The following is a 19264-nucleotide window of genomic DNA, read 5'->3' as shown; positions in this document are numbered from 1 at the left end:
TATTAGAAAAATAGAAAATATAAATATTTGTGAATAAAAAGAAATTATCTTTAAAAAAATAAAATTTAAATGAAAAAAATAAAAGAATTACAAAATATTGCAGAAATTACATAAAATAGCGAATAAACTTATTCGGCACAAGCTCGCTAAATGTAAAACAAATTGTACAGTCAGAAAGCTCGCCTTGTCACACAAATGTACTGTTCATCGGGTTTAAAGGTTATTCAGACTAATGTGCGAAGTTCAGTGAGTAACTTGTATTTTCCTTTGAATGTATAAACTAGCCAAAAAAACACTTTTTTAAAAAAAATATATCTCCCCTTATGATCCCTAACACAGCCGTTTACTTTCCCCTTCCGTAATTAACGTCAGTCTTCTGCTCTTGACTGCATTTGCCACGCCACCAGATATACAAGTAGTTCGGCGCTCGCAGGCGCCCTCTTGCAGGGAACAAAATCAAAATTTACATAAGGCGCGAACAGGTACAACCGATGCCAAACGGAATATTCTCGCTGGTAACCTTTTACGCCTCATTTTCAAAACAAGTCGCAGCTTTTCTTATCAGATTGATTGTTTCTTTCAATACTGGCATATAATTACATAGAATTTTTATCAGATAGTTCAGTTTTATGTCTAAGGTCATTTTCGGTAATTAAGTCAATTAGGATGCAATCACAGCTCTTACCCGAAGCCGAAAATATAGAAAAGGAAAATCAAGGGTTAAATTCATCAATTCTAATGAGAATGCATTAGCGAAGTAAAGCACTGCAGTTTTACATAATTTCTGAGTAAGCTATTCGTACGCATTGAAATGTTTCTTGCATTTAAACTTGTGTGTTCCAAATTAAGATTTAACTTGAAATTAATGTAGATAATTACTGAGAGCATTAGATTTTTGTAGAGTAGTTTACGTGAGATGAGATCGCTTGGAGTCACGTGATATGAACCGGCGAATTAGGATGTTGAACCATGAAAGCATAGTAAATTCTTAAATTAATGTCTTTTTTCAAATTTATTGTCTTTATTTATTGGCTTTTTATAAAGTTTTAAGCGATGTTAAAATGTTTATAACTTTTCTATGTATTCTATACTAATGTATTTTTTCAAAGAAAAGGCATCATTCATTATAGAAAATTATGTTTGAATAACCAACGAGTTTAAATTATGCTTTAGCGATAACTCGGTAGCGAAATAACGATGCAGACATCCATTCAGTTATGTTTAGCAATTTTTATATAAATTATAATAATGATCTGAAATAGTTATTTTACTCTTATGCTACGTTGGCACTTCGAAAACATTCGTCATTCTACAATAAACAAACCCTGGATTAATTTTGAAGAGCTGGCACTAGATTTCATTTTTATGCACTCGCAACAAATCTCGGGTTTTTTTTTTTTTTTTTGTTGCTGTTGTTGTTGTTGTTCACATTTTTATATTGCTGTTGAATTGCGTTGCACTTATTAAATCACCATATATGTTGGATTAAATTTCAAAGAATGGATTTTGATTTAAAACTTTTAACACGACTTGCTGATTCCAGGTTGCGCACGTAGATTGACAGAGCCGAAGATATCTTGAAGATTTATAACATGAAGGCATTAATTAACTAATTTACTTTCACAAAATCGTAGCCAAAATTTCGATGATAACACTTCTGTGAAGAAAAGGCACACTTTGATGATTTAATTTTTTTTTTTTTTTTTTTTTTTTCCGAATTGTATAACATATGGCCGTACACTTCGTTTTCACTGACTTTAGTACTTATGGACTTGCAGGTACTCGATGTCCGTTACACATGGAAGTTTGAAAAGATGGTTGGTTATTGCAGACATTTCTACTGGAATTCCAACGCACAGGACATGTGTCCTGTCTACTTACTCAGTTGTAATATATTCAAACTCAGAAGCAACTGAAGAGCAGGAGGAGGAATTTGGATGGTGTAGAAGTGTTGATCCATAATGACTAGGAAATTGGAGGCGAAGGCAGATTAAATCTTTAGTTTTATCTTCAGCTACACACAAGTCGGCACATTAAATGTGACTGTTCCAGAAGGCTTACATTTTTGATAACGTTGTAGCAAGAAAGCAGGAGCAGACAGACAGCAGTTCAGACAAAGCAAAGCGTAGAAGTCAAGTGCGTAATTTTCAGGATGAAATCTTAAGTCAAACTGAGTTAGTTTTGGTTCTCAAAGCATATTGATTGGATAGTTAATATTGCTGTAAAATTATTATTGGCTGCTTGAATTTTAAATCAATTTACATCACCAAAATTACGTAAGAGTCATATGACATAGACGTTTCTCCATGGACCTTATAAGAGATAGACTAACCCAGTGGGCGGGGCGCGCGTCACCGACATGTCGGCAAGAAATAGTAGAGACGATGTGGTTTACTTTAACATTGAAACCTATGGCGTTTATATCACATAACTCTTTTTAATTATTAAATGTGATACGTTGTATAGTGATGAGATTATGAAAGCCACAGTTTTTTCCAGGTAGGATTTAATATATCTCATTAAAGCACTTTTTACTGTTTCGCGCATTTTTTTCACGCGTAGTTCTTGTACAAACATCTTTACTCTGGTAAAACGGTAAAAACTGTAAGCACAAAATTTTCGAACTTAATTTTGGGTACAAATAACGTAAAATTGAATAAGATTGATAGTACGTGATGCTTTGAAATAAATACGGTAAAATTAAACAGGATCTGATAACTTTTTTTTTTTTTTAATTTAATGGCCATTTTCAGGCAGTGATTTTCAAAACTATAATAACTATAAAACAATCATTTATTTGATTATATCATCATTAACTTATTAACATTAAAGTGGAATATTTATTTTAGTAATTTATAAAATTCGGAGCATAAAATTTTCTGAGTGTAATGAAGGGAAGGGGAAAAAGGTAAAATAAAATCTAGAAGCATTCAGATTTTATATTACGCCCAAAAGGAACCTTTTTTTTTTAACGTTTTGTGTGTTACCTATATTTGTTGAATATCATGTTCTTCGCCAGTAAACCACATACATTTGAAAACAGCATATCTTTAGAATTTCCGCACTGGAGATAAAACTGTTATTTTCCGTACAGGGCTCTCTCTGAACTCGTTGAGTTTGTTAATCAAAAATTCGTTTAAGTTTTACAAAATATGAAATAGATTAAAACAAATTCGAAATTCAGCCGTCTAGATGCCCATGTCCGGGTGGAGGATTACATTATTGAAAATTTGATGGCTCTAGATACTGTCGTTTTTGTCACAGTGCGAGAAACATACATGTATTCATGCAGATTCTTCATTATTTAATTTCTTTAAACATAATACAGGGCGATAATATTTGGTAGGAGAAACGGACGTTTATAGTAAAACAGCGCAAAATGCCGCTTCGAAACTTACAGCCTTTCTGGGCTACCGCCCCTTTGGGATAATAAATCAAATTAACATGTCTTTGTAAAAAAAAATCTTATTCAGAACTAAAAATAAATTTAAAAAATAAGCACTATAAAATACAAGCAAAATTAATTATTACGGTTAAATACAATTTTAATATTAGAATTAAATGTATAAAAATTATTAAGGAGTCAAAAGTGTTTATCACTATGATGTATTATGAAATATATTTGAAATGAAATTCCTTTATAGAAATTGTGCTATAATATTCATCTATAATTTTAAAAAAGCAGCACAATTTAAAATTTTAAACAAAGCTTTCAAAAATTCGTTTTTAAATATTTTAGTATTTTTTACTTATTTACACCAATAAAAAGCATAAAAATTGCAAGAGAAAAATTGCTTGTTTGAAATTTTCTATTAGTTTAGATTTAAAATATTATTTTCTAAAAGAAGTAGTTACAAATTTCCTTACAGCATAGGAAAAGTTAAAAAAATATCCAGCCCTGAAAGCATGCAATATTATTTGGTATTAGCTGTATAATTATTTGGAACGTTAATTATGCTTGATAAATATGCTAAATTTTTAAAAATCAATCTCAGCTTCAAAAATAAAACATGGAGAAATTCCATTTTGTGAAATGAGGCGCTACAACCAGCTTTTTCTTGACAATTATACACGCTGCAATAGGCAAGCACTGTTAAATTTCTGCAAGTCGTCCCTACTCCTTCGGATGTGATCAAGGTGACAGCCGGGAACGGCTCAGACGTCACCGACATGTATGAAAATTATTCATTAGGGAGAAAACCCATTTGGTTTAGTCTATTTCTTATAAGGTCCATGAGTTTCTCGAAATGACGTAGTGCAAGTAGATGTTGCTATTTTTAAAATAAAGAAGGGAAATTAATTTACGCTGCTAATTTAATGTTTTACATATTCTTTTTCTTACATATCTATATGCACTCTGTTACCCGGCTCAGTGATCTCATTTTCTTTAGTCTTATATGTTTGTAAATTGTGCATTTTTTGCTTTAAAAATGATTGAATTATGTTGTTCTTATCTTCTGGTTAAGGTCTTTATGTCTTTAGTAAATCTGCATGCAATATTTTCAGAGTTATCAACAATTTAAAAGTTGTTTAAGTGCGGCTAAGCCTAATTATTTTTGCGATGACGGCTATGTTTATTTACATTTGAAACTTGGCAGAATAACGGATTTGTTGCCAATCTAGGTAAACTAAGCTTCGCAACAACAAAAATAACGGCTTCTTTATTATTGCGAATTAAATCATGCTTAATCCATTCTGGAATTTACTCGAGGAAATAAGTGTTTAAGATTTACTTCGTAATTTTTAATATAGGTATTTTGAGTTTTTATGTATTTTTGCCTTGTCGCGAAGTGAGAACTGAATAAATTGAATGAGAAATAATCAATCGTCTGTGAAAACTGTTTCTTTTTTTGTTTTGTTTGCTTAATTTCTTTTATACATCGTTTTAGATTAGTATTTGAATAGAACATGTGGCAACGATTAGATAATTTAATTCAATCCAATAAGTTTCAATGAAATGAAAAAAAATTGCGTATAATTTAATATTCCGTACAAGGAAGTCAAGTGGTGTACACATCAGATTTTTTATTGATTACACTAAACTCAAAATGCCATAAAAATTTAATAGTAAGATCGAAAACTGAACTTAAAACACAGTGACAGTACTCTGCGATTGATAATTGTTGCTTTATAGGTAATATTCTTATCCCTGAGGCTTTAGGGAAGGCTTAGAATATGAATAATGAATAATTACTGTAATCTGAAAAATATTATTTCCTTTCTTTAATGGGATTTTAACAATTACAAAATAATAAGTAAAAATTTGTCCTTTATCAATGCTGTTGTAAATATTGCTTTGATTTCAAAGCTCGTGGAATTCTGCGAACTACTCAAAATAAAAAGTGGCATTTGAAGGAAGAAAAATGCTCTTGAACGTAAACTTTTTTAATGATGATATTTCTAATATAAATTGTACATATTAAATTTGCTGCATGTTGTATTTAGCAATATGAAATAAAGCAGGGTTTTTCTTTGTATTTTTGTTTAAAGATTCAAATCATAGTACTGTTTTCTATAATCTTGTAGCTACCGTAACTTCTTTAATTTCTCAGCCAGTTCGTTTCCTTTTCCGGGAAAAGGAATTTGCTTATCTATACTTTATAATATGATTCTGTATTTTATAATATGGAAATACATTAAAAAAATATAGAGGTGATTTCATTTAAATTTTTAAGCCTAAGCTTGATTTTCTAAACAAGAAACTTAATTCCTACGTCTCAGGTAAAAGTTTTAAGCTCTTTTTTCAGACATTATAGTCCTTAAGACTTTGGAGATAACGAATGTAGCTAAGAAGCAGCATACTGTAAACTCGGAGAGTGCCCCTTCCTGTCAAAAAGTGTTTTATCAAAGAGTGTTAAAACAAACAAATCCAACTCCTAAAACAAATTAATACACAAATTGTTAATGGTCAAGATATTTGCAGTTTAAAGCTTTTTAACCGAGTTTTGCTATGTAAAATGTAGTTGTCTTTAAATAGTTTGCTTGCAGTCCTCCGTTGACTCTTGATAGCACTCTTTTCACTCAGAAGATTTGCATAGAAGATCCCAAGATTGCAATAAACTATTTATATTGCAGCTTAAAATCCTTCTTCAAAGGAAAGAATTTGTTTTGTGTTTATACAGCTCTTGAAATCCAAATAAAAAGTAACAGGGAAAAAAGTGCGATTTTTGAATGAAAGAATAAACCACGAGTCCAACAATAAAGTCGTAAATCAGATGCGAATGAAAAAAGAAATAACCTTCGAAACAAAAGAATGCAAAGGCATATTGTTATCCAATGAAAGAGATTTACGCTTCATATTGTCTGTGACATAGGCTCAGCATGATACGGAGTGTGATCCGCAGCGTCCGGACTGGGCGTCAGACCACTGCCAAAATGACGGATTCGATAATCGATTTTGAGCCTGCTCTCCTTTAGGGAGCAGCGGGTGAAATATGCTGTAATAAAAGACGCAGTGTTCCGCATTTTCTTCCCTCTTAAATTCTCCTAAAAAACATAGCTCGTATTTGGAAATTTCTCAACTAAAGTTTATTTCTTCGTGACTTTGTTCTTTAATGTCATAAATGTTTCTTATGCAAATATCGACACTTTATTTGTTAATTGCAATTTATATAAGTTCACTGGTCTTACATATTTCGTTAAGCATTATGTTATAAGCTTTGCTTTCAAAGTTAAATTTGTTTTCAAAGCTATACGCATTTGCTTAAAAATACAGCTTTTGAAGTTTTGGTTGGAAATCTGGTAGTAAAACTATGGATGCAGTTTTCTACGACAGAATGAAATTAATATTAAAATAGGTAATATGGTGGTATTTTTCTATCTATTTGGCAAAATATAGAAGTAGTTCTTTCGAATATTCAAATTCGAATGCTATATAAATGAGGGTTTGAAAAAAAGGTTTTTAACAAATGCTTTTTAACGTATCGACTTTATGTACTGATAGCTAAGCATGGACATAATTACGTTTATCATTCGATAATTTGCACTTACTTTAAGCAGATTGTAAATAAATCACGTTGAGAAAAATGCTTTGCATCATAATTTAACGAGATTGAAATTATCCACTGTTTAAAAATTACATATGAAATTCATTTAAGCATTATTCAGAGCTAAAAGAGCATTATGAACTTAATTATATTTATCATTTCACATTTGGAAATCTAATTTATATTATTAATATAACTTATAAAAATAAACAACATCTAGCCATGATCATATCTCACTGCTAATTATGATGAATAATATCCCAGGATCTCTCCCGGGTTTGGCAGCTTTGAAGGCAGACACTGCTGTGAAAATTTGTTGGTATTGTTATTGGAGATAAATTTAGTTTTTACTTCCTTGTAAGAAGTATTGTAATCGCGAAAAATTTCGGGTATCATAATGTCAACGAAAATATCCATTTTGGCAGCTATCGAATGCAATTTAACGATGTTTTTGCGTTACACCTGTACGTAAGGACAGAATAAAGGTTTTTTTTTTTTTTTTTTTTTTTTTTTTTTTTTTTTTTTTCTGATCTAAAATGAATTTAGAAGAGATTTTTTTCGTGGCGTCTGTACGTACGTATGTATTTATCTTGCATAACTCAAAACCGAGTAGCCTCAGAACATTGAAATTTTGTATATAGGGCTGTGCGCGCCTCCCTTTTTGGTTGCAATTAGCCGTACAAAATGTATATAATTATATATATATATATATATATATATATAGTAACAGAGAGGATATATATGTATATCCTCTCTGTTACTCGGCTCAGTGCGCTCAGTTTTTTACTTCCGTGTGCGAAGTAAAGGAAGTATTGCAATCACGAAAAATTCCGGGTACCATATTTCAACAAAAATATTCATTTTGACCGCTATTGAATGCAATTTAACGATGTTGTTGCGTGACATCTGTATGTAAGGACAGGATAAAGGACTCTTTTTCACCAAACGGATTATAAAATTAATTTTAAATGGATTCAGAAGAGTTTTTTTTTTTTTTTTTTTTTTTTTTTTTTTTTTTTTTTTTGTGGCTTCTGCACGTATGTATGTATCTCGCACAACTCAAAAACGATTATCCTCAGAACGTTGAAATTTTGTATGTGGGGCTGCAGATGTGCACTTCCCTTTTTGGTTGCAATCGGCCGCACCAAAAAAGTATATATATATACTCCACTCTGTTTCTCGGCTCACTGAGCTCAGTTTCTTTATTCTTATATGTTTTGTAAGTTGTATATTTTTTCCTTTAAAAATGATTGAAGTATATTGTTCTTTTCTTCCAGTTTAGGCTTTTATGCCTTTAGTTAACCTGCATTGTATAGTTGTAAAATGATTAACAATTTAAAAGTTGCTTAAGTGCGGCTAGGCCTAATTTTTTTACTATAGCAGCCATATTTGTTTACATTTGAAAATTAGCAGAGTAGTGGATTTCTTGCCACAAGGAAGGCGAGTGGTGTATCAAGAGAAACGAAGCTTCGCAACAACAAAGATAAGGCCTTCTTTTATTATTGCGAATTAAATAATGTTTAATCCATTCTGGAATTATCATTTAAGTTATTAAATTATCCCATATATTGACTCAGCGTAGAGTCTACAATAAATTAAATTAGTTTCTATGCTTTCAGTGTCCTTTTGCCGAGTGACACCAAATGTAAACTTTCAGTTTTGTGGACTGAAAAATTTATCTTCTTGGCCGCTTATTTTGCTTATTTTTGCGTAGAAACTATAATTTTAATTAATTTTTTTAATACTTTTAACTGTATTTGTTGTTTTATGTCTTTCTATATCTTTCAATTTTTCATATAGATATTTTGAGTTTTTATGTATTTCTGCCTTGTCGCGAAGTGAGAACTGAATTAATTGAATTAGAACTATATCTCTAATGGTATTCGAGGAAATAAGCGTTTCATATTAGCAGAAAATACTGTCGCCAGTCTGTTTCGCACTGAGGAGAATGGTTATGAGTAGCGCATGCGCATTAGGTAAGCAGCGCTGAATCATCTGTTAAAAACTGTTTATTTTTTATTTGTTTAATTTCTTTTAGACATCGTTTTAGATTTATTATAGTATTGAAATAGAACATGTGGCAACGATTAGATAATTCTTCAGATGATGTAATGTTTTTGCGTTTTAAGTTATGGAATAAATGAGATGTAATGCTGTTAAGTAAACCTAGCGCCAGAGTATCGCTATGGTAAATAAATATAATGAATTTTAAAAAGCGTATTTATTCTATTGTATTTTGTGCGCTATCGATGAAGTAGATTTAATTCAATTCAATAAGGTTAAATGAAATGGAGAAAAATTGCGTATAATTTAATATTACGTACAAGAAAGTCATGTGATGCACATATCAGATTTTTTATATTTATATGTTCGTAAATTGCACTCTTTTGCTTTAAAAATGATTGAATTATGTTGTCCTTATTTTCTGGTTAAGGTTTTTATCCCTTTAGTTAATTTACATACAATAGTTGTAGAATTATCAACAATTTAAATGTTGTTTAAGTGCGGCTAGGCCTAATTTTTGTTGACCGTAGCAGTCTTATTTGTCTACATTTGAAACTTAGCAGAATACTGAATTCAGCTTTTGCACTTTCAGTGTCTTTTAGCCGAGTGGGTCAAAAGTAAACTTTCATTTTTGTGCACCTTAAAATATGTCTTGTTGCCTGTTGGCCGAATTGCTTATTTTTTCCCTAGAAATTGTAATTTTAATTATAACTTTTTTTATTATTATTATTATTATTGTTTTAACTGTATTTGGTATTTTATTTTTTTCTATATTTTTCAATTTTTAATGAAGATATTTTGAGGTTTTATGTATTTTTGCATTGTCGCGAACTGAGAACAGAATTAATTGAATGAGAAATATATCTCTAATGAAATTCTAGGAAATAAGTTTAAATTAAATGCAGCAAATAGTGCATATAATTTAATATTCTGTACAAGGAAGGCGAGTGGTGTACACATCAGATTTTTTATAAATTAAATCTTAATCTCCAATAGCAATATCAAAAAAATTTTCTATCAAATTACAATAACAGTACGCAAATATTTCTGTTGAAATTTCATCCTGTCAAAAATTCTTTCACCTATCCTTAGTGTATTTTAGGAGAGAATTTCGTCCGGTACTTCGGCCTTTTTGAGTAATTATATATAGTTAACATATTCACTTTTATCTGAAACTGCTTTGAAAACCGTCACATTTTCGACAGTGGGCATAATCTGAGCATCAGATTAACATGCATTATTTTTCTTTTGCATTTCACATCACTACAAAATGTAAGTAATCATGAGGTGCGGTTTCGAGACATTCATCAAATACCAGCCTCAATGGATAAAAGTTACTCTGAATATCTTGTTGCTCCTACCCCCTTGTTATTTTCACAAATGTATATTTGTGTATGTTTTTCACTTCAGATGACAGACATTAGCTGATAGTTGCTTACGTGCCTTGTAAATCCCTTATTTTTATAACAGTTCTGTCAATCTACATTTTACTCTGTTGCGTGACTAGCATGTTTTAGAGCTCTAAACTGAATCTCCTAGGTGACTGTTGATTCTAACAGACTGAAGCTTCCATCCACGTTACCATCAATGTCAAAGAATTTGTTAATGGCATGGTCTCCGATAGATGGATAGACCCCTCTGTTAATACAGATCGAGCTGCCTCCTGGAAACTCCATCTTTTATCATGTAAAAGTCATTAGATAATATTTATCGCAATAAAGCTACGAGATAACTGAATTATTTAAAGATGCTATTAGGATGATATTCAAATACGAACCACAAAACACACATCTTTTGTAAAATTTCGCACAAAACTAGGCATAGCGATGCATCATTTTGTACCGCGATAGTTAAGGTGTTCACACTGATACTGTGGATGCTTAAACAAAGATATCAGCCAGTATTAATTATCTGAAATAATATACAGACATGAAACGTATATTCGTGAGCAGAAATGGGAGGATAATAATAAAATGGTCCGGACTGTTTGATAGGCCCACTGCATGGCTCGCTCACCCATTGAAATTCTCCATTTCTGTCAGGAGTTGCGAGCTGCAAACTCAGCGATCATTAAGCTTCCATGTACACCACTCATCCCGGGTCCAACAACCTGAGGGTGGCGGATTAAAAATACTGCCTCTAAACACCACGAATGATGTGGAACTTTTGAAGCTGGAGAAAGACTGATCGTCAAATTTGCTACCTACCAGACAGGACTTTCGAAACCGAACCCCTCTATGGGGCCCCAAAATTACTGGGCTGTAAGCCTTACCCTATTCCACAGATTACAGGAACCCCAGTTCACATATTTTATACCCCCAGAGCCAAGACTTTTAAAGTACAGATATCCGCCAGACTCCTGTATTTTGTATCACTAGAGCCAAGACTGCCAAAATACAGATTACAGCCAGTACAACATACAAGCGCAGGCGGAAACAGGGGATAACAAAGCTTTCGGACCACCGTATACAAGGTCAGTCAGTAAGTGGTAACATTTAAAAGCCTCTTCCTCAATGATTCGTCTTTGGCAAGCATTTTGCACTATGTTTTGGATTGCTTTCTGTCTTTATGTACTATGTTTTGGAACTCAAAAATATCTTGAAGATGATTTTATTGATTCTTAATTAATAAAAATAATAAATGGATTACTTAAAGCTGTATAAAAGTGCTGTATTATTAATTGCATTTGGATTGTACTGAAATTACCATGCATTTATTAATTACCTGAGTTAACATCCTATTTAACATTATTTGTGTTTCTTCTAGTAACATTGAATTAGTGAATGTAATTACTGTTTATCTTTCATTCAACACTATATCTTATGTGAAATCCGATTTTAAGTTTCTAGGTAGCTGATATAGAAAATAATTAATGAAAAACAAAAAAAAAATCATTATGGGTTTAAGTTAATTTCTTTAGCATTTTTACTGTAGTCAAGCATTGAAAAGAGGGAGAGAAAAAAATCTGTTATTTCAAAAATTGATGTACTATATTAATCAAAATTAAGTAACTTTCTGAATTTAAAACCTTTGCCAGTATCTGAATCCATTTTAATTCTTGAAATTTTCATACATTCTGGATAATAAAATGCCCGTTTCATTTCAAGAGTGGGGAAAAGAAGGACTGGGTAAAAGTGTCAAGTATGAAATTCTACTTTGCTTCATAGTTTTATATGGAATTATATATGTTATTAATTTTATCTCCTTTGTCTTTTAATTTCAGTCTATCTCTATGCCTGTATATTATTACTTAGTTATTACACTGTAGCTACAGGAGATAGAAATCATAAACAATGCGTTATTCCGACACAAAGGAAATACCAACATTATAATGTAGTTCAATGTGTATTAAGTACGTTTCCATGCTACTTAATGAGAAATTTATATTAAATTACATAATTACTGCCTAAGTCAACTTAAAACGTGCAGTTAGAGCAGCTAATTGTAACAAAAAACTACAACAAAAACATTTAAACTAAAAACTAAGTTAATATTTTATATCATAATATACTGGTCTTTCATTAAAGAGGTCTTTAGCTTTAAAAAACATCGTCGATCACTCACTGGATCAAACATTGGTAGACCAAGTATGCAGATTTTCTCTGCAATAAAAGAACGTAATCTTTGGCAAATGCTGAACTTGCCAGTACGTCATTTGATATCAGCAAAATAAGCCATATACCTAATCTTTAATACTACATTTTAAACTGTAGCTTAAAAACCTTCACCTAAATCATATTTGAGTAAAGTGGGTACATGGATAGTTTCATAATGCACCTGTCAAACTCTTTTATAGCCATAAAAGTAAAACTTTAAAAAAAAAACTAAAGTTCTTCACATGGCTGTAAACGAACACCATTTCTTTTAAGAAGTAACCTCATTTGTAATTTAGTGCAAATATTTTTTTCCCCCTGTGCAAATTGACAAATTGTTCCTTTGTGGGATTTCTGTTTGTCAGTAAAGAGCTTTGGAGATACTGGTGATCTCACATCTGACAGATTTTCATACTTGTACAGGGCTGGATTAACCATTAAGAAGTATAAGCACATGCTTAGGGCATCAACAAGAATAGGCACCACAAAGAAATTTTGAGATATTCAGGAAAGCGGCATCTAAAAAATTTCCTATTGCCGGGTTTACCATAGAATGCATAATGCAGCCAAACCAAAACAGACAAAGAGAAAGAATGAAGCAAAAACTGGCATAAACATATGTGGGGGGAGCATAAGTCTTATAATTACTTAGGGCCTTGAGAAGTCTTATTTCGGCCTTGTGCCTATAAGTAAGTCCTCTTTAGACATATTCAGTGTGAGTTATTTAATCCTATAATCTCACGCTTTTAAAAATGTTCATTGCTTTTAAAATCAGAATCTCAGCCAGATGTGTACTTACAGTAAAGCCTCTTCGTATATTTAATATCGCCCCTCCCATTCTGAAAACTAACTATAAGCCTCTGTTCATACGGTGGTAATAAATGTCATAACTGGTTTAAGCCGAGCTTCGTTGCCAGGTAACCAGACCTTGATACGTCACAAAACCTGATTTGGAAGTTATAAAGTTTGAAGTTCTCTACTCTATGCCAACCTGGTATAAGAGTGGACCAATTGGAGCGAACGCATGAAACGTATTAAGCTTGGAAACAAAGCGGGAAAGCTGTAGACATATCCACACATGGGCAAATTAGCTTCTGTAACTGGCTACGCCTTAAACTCTGTGTTGCAGGTGTGAACGGAACTCCCACATTTTATGCCTTATGGCTATGCCTTTATGACATTTATACCACCGTCTGAATGGAGCCTTATGGGACTTGCAATGGATATGTATAGTTATAAGAAGTACATGCTTTGACATAGGTAATCTTTAATTTTATATGTTATATCAACCACATGCTGTTGTTTAGAAAGTTTCATATTTAGTGTTCGATACGTATATATGTGGTAACGTGAAAGATTGTTGAAAACTTTAGTAGTAAATGTAACTGCAGTAATTCCTTTACATATTAATTGCTGACTTCCTGATTGTGTGCTATTCTCTGTTAACTCAGATGGCAAATTTTGCACTATGTTATACGCAAATATTTTCATTGGTGTATGTTTGATATAAATATTATTAAACAGCATTTTTCTATACTTGCTGCATAAATAAAATTTCTTTCAATCAAAACTGCTTGCTTCTCTCTCTCTCTCTCTCTCTTTTTTTTTTTTTTTTTTTTTTTTTAAGAAAAATTTCTATTTAAATGGCTGATATACATTTGAATCTTATTTTATCCAAGGTTACTAATGACTACGTTTGTAATATTTTCTTATTTTTTCTTTAAAGGAAAATCACCTTTTTTTACGGGGTTAGAGGAAAATCATCTTTTAGAAGATGGCCATTTGGAACAAATTGTACCATCATTAAATTCATCGGTATTTTGTGCACCTAAATCTCCTGGAAACGATTCAGGTGAAAGATTCTCAAGAAAAGTCTTTGTTGGAGGGTTACCCCCTGACATTGATGAAGGTTTGTATATAGATATTGTTTTAATTGTGTAGTACAGTGTTGACGTTACTATCAAGGGGAAAAAAATGTTTAACTTCCATCAAAATAATGCAAGACCTGTATGTCTGCATTCACCGGCTGGACCCTGTACGAACTCGAATAGGATCTTTTGTCATACCCAACGTGTAGCCCCAAACATCGCTCCTTCGGTATTATATCGGGTTGGAGGGAAAGTTCTGTCCTATTTTAAATAGGCAGGTGATTTTTCTTGTAAATAAAAAAAACATCTGGCTAGTGAGTCAATTTTTTTTTTTTTTTTTTTTTTTTTTAGCTGCTGTATAATATAAAAGGTGCCCTTTTTTACCGTTCATCATTTACTTGTAATATTTAAAGGGAAAAACATGTCGGTAGATAAAGTGCATTTACGACACTGCATTTTATATGAATTCCAAAAAGGAAGCAACGCATCTGTTGCATGTAAAAATTTATGTGCGGTATTTGGAAAAGATATTGTAAATGTTCGTACTTGTCAAAGATGGTTTAGCAAATTTCGTTCCGGGGACCTGAGCCTCAAAGAAAGTGTTCGATCTGGACGACCATCCAAGATCGATAATGATGTTTTGCGATCCATGTTGGAAAATAATCCACATTTAATAAGTCGAGAAATTGCAGAAGAGTTTGGCATTCATCATACAACTGTTGGAGATCACATTAAATCTCTTGGGTTTGTGTTAAAGCAAAGTGTTTGGGTTCCACATGAATTAACGGAAAAGAATTTGTCTGATCGTGTAAGAATATGTTCATCACATCTGATTAGACACAATTGGGAGCCGTTTTTGGACAGGCTGGTTACTGGAGATGAAAAATGGATTCTTTACGAGAATATTAAAAGAAAAAAATCTTACTGCAAACCAGGAACATCATCAGCAACAGTTCCAAAACCAAGTATCCATCAACGAAAAGTACTGCTTTGTTTGTGGTGGGACAGGAAAGGTCCAGTGTATTACGAGTTGCTGAAACAGGGAAAAAACATCAACGCGGATCTGTACTGCAATCAGCTGGATAAATTGAATGCAGCCATCAAAGAAAAAAGGCCAGCATTAGCGTCCAGAAAAGGAATAGTGTTCCATCACGATAATGCTCGCCCGCATACTGCAGTGGTGACACTACAAAACCTGAATGCGTTAGGATGGGAAATCCTTAGTCACCCCCCATATTCACCTGACATTGCACCCTCTGATTATTACCTGTTCAGATCTCTGCAAAATTATCTAACGGGAAAAAAATTCAAGTCTTTTGAAAGTGTTTCTAAGGCAGTTGCTGACTATTTTAACTCCATGGATGAGAACTTCTACAAAACAGGAATTTACAGGTTACCTGGAAGGTGGCAACAGGTTGTAACAAATAACGGAGCATATATAATTGATTAATATTAAACACATATTTTTATAAATGAATTCAAATATTTTTTTTTTAAATACTACAGAACTTTCCCTCCAACCCATTTTTTTACACCTGCAGCTACATCTAGCTGGTGCAATCTTTCATTCTGCACAGGACATCCGAAATGAAGTTAATCTGTTTTTGAACTCAAAAGCCCTAACTTTATTAAGATCGTTTTTTTTTGGCGGAAAACTTTCGTTACAATCAGATATATAAGCATCATATGTGATTCAGTGCTTATGAACAGAATAATGCTTATTTTTTTTTTTTTTATTGTAAAATTCTGCTGTTATAAAAAACTTGGAGGGGGAAAAAAAGAGTGGAACTGTTTGAATAATTTTCAATATCTTATCTGTCTCTTTTATGCAAAACATTCCAACAAGGTTATATATTTCTTTCCCAGCTCAAAAATTCCTTACTTTTGTGGATGAAAATCAGCAAAACAAAGTATTTTCTAACAACATGCTGTGCACATGCTAATCAGATTCTTCAATGCTTGAGGATAAGCTGTTAGAAAAACAGTGTTTCTATTTAAATAAGTGATTATTATTCCTCCGTATCAATGAGTATATAATTTTCATTTTGTAACCTGAAGAATAACCTATCTTGCACCCAAATATTGTTGTCAGTGTTATTTGAAATTTTGTCTTTGCCTAACTGTTACCTTAAAATGCAATTTTTGCTTAAAAGTTTTAAAGCTTCTGTTTTTTTATGTTTTTGTATTTGTACTTTATCACATACATAAATACCCTAGTTTTGTTTCTTATTGGCAGGTGGAAATAAAACAGCATACATCAGATATTTATCATGTTTTAACACTGTAAATACTAAAGTACTTAAATGTTAAAAATAATACAATAATAGAATGCATGGTTTTAAAATGGAATAGAATGAGTGAAATAAGATATTCTTCATTACTGCATCATACTGATTTCTGTGTTATTAATGTAATTATGTAGAATCTGTATTGTAGATCTCATGTAATAAAAAAGGCATGTAGTTATTGAAAATTTTAAAGCAATTTTTCTCCAATTATGTTAAACTTGGTTTTAGATCCTCATTTACTGTATTTTATGTTACAGATGAAATTAATGCAAGCTTTAGACGATTTGGTCCTTTGGTTGTTGATTGGCCTCACAAAGCAGAAAGTAAATCCTATTTTCCTCCAAAAGGTAAGCAAAATTATTTTCATATTACAATTAGTTAAAGAAATACATTTAATTATTTAACATAAATTGGCTTGGCTATACAATGTATACATTTATCATATCATTTTTTATACTTTTTATTCATATTTAGTTTGCACAAAACTGATAAATTTGCCTTTCAAAAATTAAAAGGTTAGACTTCAAAATATAAATGTGATGAATTTTGGCTTTATATTCCATATTCACTCTTTCTGAACTGTATCATTATCTCTAAAGCAGCTGAAATAAAGCAAGTAGATCTTAACTTTATTCAAGTAGATGAAAAAGAAATATTTCATGGATTAGTCTTCTGAGAAAGGGAATGTATTAAGATTTATTGAGAGAAACTGATGTTATTTCGTGAATTGAAATGTTGAAGCATTTTAGAAAATGTAAAGGCTTATGACTGTCACATATACTACAGTTAAAATATTTAACCTGCTGTCCATGATTTTAAAAAAATAAAAACGAAATTCCTAATTATTGTAGTGAATTACATAAGTGCTTCATCTTGAAATTTATTTATTCTTTATTCTGTTTTAAGTAATCCGTTTTCTTAATTAGAATTATTTCCTACTTTAATTTTCATTTTGAGATTAAAAAGTTGTGAATTTTTCATTATATTTCTCAGATTAATGTTTGTAATTTAAGAAATTATTATTTAGTAATATTCAGTTGTTTTGTTTAAGACATTGTAAGTACTTTGATTAAAATCTTAAAATTTTTTATTGAAGTAAAATTTAATAATTATTATTATAACAGAAATGTAATTTAACTTTTCTTGATTATGATTATGTAATAGAATTATAACCAAAAAGCAGCATGGTATAATAAAATGCTCTGAAATATGCTCATGGTATAATAAAAAACTGCAAAAAGTTAGTTTGATGTTTAAATTGAGCTCATTTTTAACAAGAGGTAACAATTTTTTTAAATAGAGTGAATCTTTTTATGGTGATGTCCTCTGAAATTTATCGGTTTTTCTGAAAACATAAAAATATTACTGATGGTCATATTCTGTGAGGCTACTAGCTGTTTAGCCGATCAAAATTGTCTGGAATCATTAGTGATCTTTTAAAATTTCACTGCATTTCAGAAAATTCCATTTAAAGTGTATTTTAATTATATTTTATAGGCTATGCATTTCTGTTATTTCAAGACGAAGCTTCTGTCCAAGCTCTAATTGATGCTTGCATTCAAGAAGATGACAAACTATATCTTTGTGTATCCAGTCCTACCATTAAAGATAAACCGGTAAGACATAAACTGCTTAACATTTAAATAAGGTGTGGTAATGTCTGACTGCTGAGAAAGTGTTCTATTCTTATTTTTTTTAATGTAATAAAGCATGAACATGATTTCATTATGCAAGGTAACCAAAAAAGTCCTTGCCGTTTCTGATAAGGCATTGGAAGAATGAACCCCAACACAAAAATAGTCACCAAACCTGGTGATGAAGTGATTAGAATGGGAGTCTGGACATTAACGAATAGTATAAAAGTGTGTTACATTGGTACTTCAAACATAACTCACACAGCGACCGATTGAAATGGGCGTGTCAAAGGTGCTCGTTCAGAGTTGTTTGCTGTATGATTTTAAAGTGGGCCTGTCAGCAGCACAATCAAGTATTTGCCAGGCCTTTGGGGATGATGTCATTAATGAACGAGCCGCTAGACATTGGCTCCAGAGGTTCAAGTCAGGGAATATATCACTTAGTGATGCACCATGCAATGGTAGGCCACAAGTACTGGATGATGAGGCCCTCAGAGAGCCATAGAGAGGGCCAGTAGGCAACATGTGGTGAGCTTGATGCACACTTTCAGGTATCTGATGAAATGATCAGACTCCATTTCCACTGCATAGGAAAGGCAAACAAGCTCAGCAAGTGGGTACTCCACTCACTGTCCAATGCAAACAAGCAACAGCATGGCACTGCCTTTTTGTCATTGCTTGCTTGGCACCACAATGCATCCATATTTGATCGAATACTCACCAATGATGAAAAGTGGGTCTAGTATGGCACACCCAGGTGTTCCAGACATTGGTTGTTACCACGAGACCCTGTGCCTCACACTGCAAGACCTTCTTTCCACCCACGCAAGATTATGCTCTGTATCTGGTGGTCACCAAGTGGTGCATTAATGAGCTCCTGCCAGTGGGCCG

The 19264-nt window shown here is 32.1% G+C and overlaps 1 protein-coding gene across 2 annotated transcripts in view; it reads left to right on the top strand.

The window, feature by feature from the left end:
• The window catches only part of LOC118203484 (cytoplasmic polyadenylation element-binding protein 2-like), a 282238-nt gene that overhangs the window by 231641 nt on the left and 31333 nt on the right, over window positions 1–19264 (top strand). For both annotated transcript variants that reach the window (XM_085813802.1, XM_085813803.1), the window contains 3 exons: window positions 14310–14492; window positions 16997–17086; window positions 18237–18355. In XM_085813802.1, the coding sequence (XP_085669928.1) occupies window positions 14310–14492; window positions 16997–17086; window positions 18237–18355 (392 nt within the window). The remainder of the gene's footprint in view (window positions 1–14309; window positions 14493–16996; window positions 17087–18236; window positions 18356–19264) is intronic.

The sequence above is a fragment of the Stegodyphus dumicola genome, chromosome 3 (genome assembly GCF_044657685.1).
Source record: "Stegodyphus dumicola isolate Sdum_Otavi_A_Nest chromosome 3, ASM4465768v1".
Taxonomy (NCBI): Eukaryota; Metazoa; Arthropoda; class Arachnida; order Araneae; family Eresidae; genus Stegodyphus; species Stegodyphus dumicola.
The sequence above is the reverse complement of the archived record's forward strand: the minus strand, read 5'-3'. Positions and strand labels throughout refer to the sequence as shown.